Source organism: Benincasa hispida, chromosome 12 (genome assembly GCF_009727055.1).
Source record: "Benincasa hispida cultivar B227 chromosome 12, ASM972705v1, whole genome shotgun sequence".
Classification (NCBI taxonomy): Eukaryota; Viridiplantae; Streptophyta; class Magnoliopsida; order Cucurbitales; family Cucurbitaceae; genus Benincasa; species Benincasa hispida.
Window position 1 is genome coordinate 2482692 of NC_052360.1, and position 4646 is coordinate 2487337.

Here is a 4646-nt window from a genome sequence, read left to right on the forward strand (position 1 = left end):
AATTTTGATTTTTGAACTTAACATTTTGTCTTTTTAGCATTAAAAAAAACATTTTGTCTCTAATCCATAAACTAAAATAAAAATTTACCCTTCGGTTGAACCAAGAAAGCCCAATAAATAATTTTAAATTATGTTATTTGAATTAAAGAAATTAGAAAAATAAAGAAAGTATTTTTTTTTAATGAAGAAAGTAAAGTTTTACCAACATATGCTTTTAGTTTTGTTTCATTAAACCATATTAAAATATGATATAGTTAATATGTAAGATTTTAAATAATGCTTTATATTGTGATAATAAACCATGAAATTTATTTGAACTTCATCCAAATATGTCCATCTAAATAGAGCAACAACTAATTTTTTTAAAGATTGATTTACAAAAAGACCTACTATTATAGACAAGTCTTCTATTTATTTGTGTGACTAATAAAATATCTATCTTCAAAGGGATTTATAGTATTTTTTTTTTTTTTAGTTCTAAAGACATTTATAGTAAATCATATATAATTAGTAATTCAAATTTTAGACATAAAAAAAGAATTTGGATTTTTGCTTGATGATCACACATTTAATTAGTAGACTACTCAAAACTTGTACTTTTGACTTAAAAACCATATAAGTTTAATTTAGACCCAAACAAAAAGTATAAATATTAAAACACAAACATTTGATAGCTTAGAAATCAAAATGAATGTTCAATAAAAGCAAACTAAAATTTTAACCACAAATTTCTTTTAGCATATTTTAATTAAAAGTTGAGAATTCAAAACTTACTGACCTCTATTTTTTTTTCCTAATACTAATAATGTCCTCCTTAATTAATCTAAATTACCAAAATTATTATTGTCAACAATCTTACTTTCATTTTTTTCCCCAAAAATATGAAAAAGAGAAGAAGAGAAATTGGCGGATTAGAAGAGAATAAATAATTGAAGTGCTTGTGAAAGAGGGTAAAAAGGAAGGAAGAGGTCAAGTGCAATGATATAGTTTGGGAATAGTAAAAAGGCAATATTATTAAGGTTAAAGTCCTTATACTATTAGTTTCATTTTCTTTTAGTCCCTACATTTTTGTAAATCTTAAATTTTAACTTTCGTAAGAAAATACACTAGTGAATATGCTTTTTTTTTTATAAAATTATAAAAAAAAAACACTAAACTAATAATAGTGATTATTTTTAACATCATGGGTTGATCTAATGATAAATAGGTGCATAATTTTGATAAAGAACTAACCGGTCATGAATTCAATCCATGGTGGTTATTTATTTAAGATTTAATGTCCTACAAGTTTCTTTGATATCCAAATGTTATAGAATCTAGCAAGTTGGCTTGTGAGATTAGTCGAAATGCGCATAAGCTGGTCCAAACTCTCACGGATATAAAAAAAATTAACTATTTTAAAGATTTAGAACATCTAAATTATATGAACTAAATTGGAAAGACCAAAATAATACTTTATCGTAAATCATAAAAGAGAAAAGAAAATAATAAAAGCATATTAGTTGTTAATTTTTGGTTCACACACCCCTTTGATAGCTAAGTGGCTCCGACCCCATCATCCCTCCTTTTTGCCTCTCTCTTGTCTTTCGAAGGTGGTTGCATTTCCAGAACCCTTTATTTATTTATTTTTTTTAAAAAAATCTATTTAGAGAGAGAAACTCCAAAATTCAAAATAAAAAAAAAAAACAAACAAATAAATAAGAGTTTTTTTTTTTCTCTTTTTCAGAAAGTGGTTGTTGTTTTAGGTGTGATTTTCAAATAGATTTTTAAGGTCGAAAGTCATGGTTTCGATTGGGGCGTTCCTCCCGCTTGCACTATTTTTTTTTTTGTTTCCCTTTTCTTCTAACTCTCCCTCCATTCTTCTTTGGAGCTACGGTTAAAGTTTCGTTAGATAATTATTTAGATTTTAAATTTTAGTTTTTTAAATTAAATCTATTTTTTATTAATTTCTTATCGGGATTTTCATATTTCTAAAGTAAAAAAGTCGAACTGTTAGCCAACAAAAATAAATTTTTAAAAACTATTTTTGATGTAGTTTTCAAAATTTGGATTAGCTTTTGAAAATCTTGGTAAAAATTAATTAACAAAGTAAGAAATTTAAAAGTAGAAAGAGTGTTTATAGATTTAATTTTTAAAAAACTAAAAATCCGATAGATATCAAAGTTTTTTTTTTTTAACTATTATATATGTCTAGTGGTTATTAGAAGACTGGTGGAATTTTAAATCTACTTCCAATTGTTACTCTAAAAGAGTTAGATTTATGGCAAACCTCATTGAATAATTACAGTGTTCTTGGGACCCCACCAAATTAAAACCCTAATCTCTCTTTTTTTCTTTTCCTTGGGATAATAGAGTTACCAAATATATGGGGTTTGTGTGTATAATTTTAGGTGGTTGGCTGTTCTTGAAGCTTATAGGCTGAATACCCTAAGTACACTAATGCCCTATCATACCTAAAAAATAACTAGAACCCTTTTCATCAATTTCAGGACCTTACCTTCATTTTTCCCTTCTCTCTCTCCCATTATAAATTATGATTGCTTCATTACACTTTACGCACAAACACTTTGCTCTTTCAAAAACCCCACTCTCTTTCTCTCTCTCTCTCTCTCTCTTTCTCTTCTTACTAAAAACTTCAAACTAAACTTTCCTTCTTCAACATCTCTCTCTCTCTCCTTCTCGAGAGCTTTGTTCGTTGTTTGTATCTGTTTTCATGGCGGAACAAGATATGACTCTATCCGTCAATGGCCACTCGCAAGTTCCTCCAGGCTTCCGTTTCCATCCCACTGAAGAAGAGCTTCTACATTATTACCTTAGGAAGAAAGTTGCCTTCCAAAAGATTGATCTTGATGTCATTCGTGATGTTGATCTCAACAAGCTTGAACCTTGGGATATTCAAGGTTTTTTTTTTTTTCTCGGATCTTTTTGTTTCTTCTCGTTTGTTGTTGTTTTTTTTTTTTCTGTGTTTACATGCTTTGTTTTTGTGTAGAGAAATGCAAGATTGGATCCACCCCACAAAATGATTGGTACTTCTTTAGCCATAAAGACAAGAAGTATCCGACTGGAACTCGCACGAATCGTGCTACGGCTGCTGGATTTTGGAAGGCCACCGGTCGAGATAAGATCATTTATACTGGATCCAAAAGAATTGGGTTGAGAAAAACTCTAGTATTTTACAAAGGAAGAGCCCCTCATGGCCAAAAATCTGATTGGATCATGCATGAATATCGCCTCGACGACAGTGATCGCGATATCAATGTAAGCCCTGCAAATATCTCCTGCATCTTCTAATTGGAATTTACATTTTATTAGCGATAAAGATATTGTCTTTCATTTATATACTTAAAAGAATACTCTTCTCTGCTTCTTCTGAAGATTTGTAACTCGATCGGTGAGTCACAACTAGCAGAAGATGGATGGGTCGTGTGTCGCGTTTTCAAAAAGAAGAACTACCAAAAGAGCATAGATAGCCCAAAGACCTCCCCAACCTCCATGGATTCCGAGGTTCACTTACTAAACTCAAACAATGATGGTGTTTTGGATCAAATACTTCAATACATGGGAAGAACATGCAAGCTAGAAATGGAGTCATTTTCCAATATAGACAACAACAACAACTCATCTTCAAGATTAATCCTCAACCCAAACAACAATAACAACACAGAAGATCAACAACAACCAATTGACAAATCATTCATGCATCTTCCAAGGCTAGACAGCCCCACAACAATCCCTTCAATAATCTCCCTCCACCAACTCGAAACAACGTCGTTCGATCACATCATCTTCAACCACGAGATGCTTTCAGTTTCAGAGACAACAACAGAGCCATCGCCTCGACCCATCGTCAAGCTCGACAATTGGGTCGCCTTTGATCGACTTGTCGCTTCCCAACTGAACGGCCACGATGAAAGAGCCATGGAAGACGATGAAGATGAACAACAACATCATCAACAACAACACCATCATCATATGCAAGTTTCAAGCCGAGGATTGGGATATGGTCATGAGAATGATATTTGGGGCTTCACTAAGTCATCGTCTTCCTCATCATTAGACCCACTATCCCATTTGTCGGTTTAGTAGAAGCACACTCCAATACCAACCTCAAATTATATATCATACTTCAACAACATCATCATCTTCTTCTTGTACTATCACCTTCCTTATATATATATATACTTCTTTTAATTAAACTTAGTATATATCAAAATATCTAAATCTATATATAATTATATAGGTGAATATAGTATATTATATATAATACTAGTCATTTCGGTTAATAAGTTTTGCTCCATATTAATACACTAGCCAACTTTTTTTTTCCCATATATTTGGTCATAACACTCTTAGTTTTTATGTATAGAGACTAAGTTTATGAATATAATTCGACTTTGAAGATGGGTACTGAAGATTGTTTATTAGAGGTTTAATTGGTGTAATTTGAAGGTAATTATGGAGTTAAAATTTTTGAAGATTGAAGAATAATTGGGATCGATAAATTATTAAGGAAAAAAAAATAAAGAAAGAAAGAAAAGAAATTGGGAGTTGAGTCAATGGTAGAAATGATGTGAGGAAAGCTAATGGTCCAAAGCCGATTAATTCGTAACTAAATTGAAGAGTTTTGACAGATCAATCATAACCTC

General features: G+C 30.9%; 1 protein-coding gene across 1 annotated transcript; it reads left to right on the top strand.

Annotated features, from left to right (window-relative positions):
- The first annotated feature begins 2579 nt into the window (after nucleotides 1-2579).
- On the top strand, nucleotides 2580-4218 carry LOC120068091 (NAC domain-containing protein 12-like). Its single transcript, XM_039019787.1, has 3 exons — nucleotides 2580-2900; nucleotides 2990-3258; nucleotides 3376-4218. Exons 1-3 carry the CDS (start codon nucleotides 2714-2716, stop codon nucleotides 4081-4083), a joined length of 1164 nt encoding a protein of 387 aa, XP_038875715.1. The 5' UTR covers nucleotides 2580-2713; the 3' UTR covers nucleotides 4084-4218.
- The last annotated feature ends 428 nt before the right edge of the window (nucleotides 4219-4646 follow it).

Excerpts from the sequence above, each read along its gene's own strand:
- LOC120068091 (XM_039019787.1), top strand. The coding sequence starts at position 2,714 with ATGGCGGAACAAGATATGACTCTATCCGTCAATGGCCACTCGCAAGTT. Across the intron at positions 2,901-2,989 it reads TGAACCTTGGGATATTCAAG|AGAAATGCAAGATTGGATCC; the intron begins GTTTTTTTTTTT and ends GTTTTTGTGTAG. Across the intron at positions 3,259-3,375 it reads ACAGTGATCGCGATATCAAT|ATTTGTAACTCGATCGGTGA; the intron begins GTAAGCCCTGCA and ends CTTCTTCTGAAG.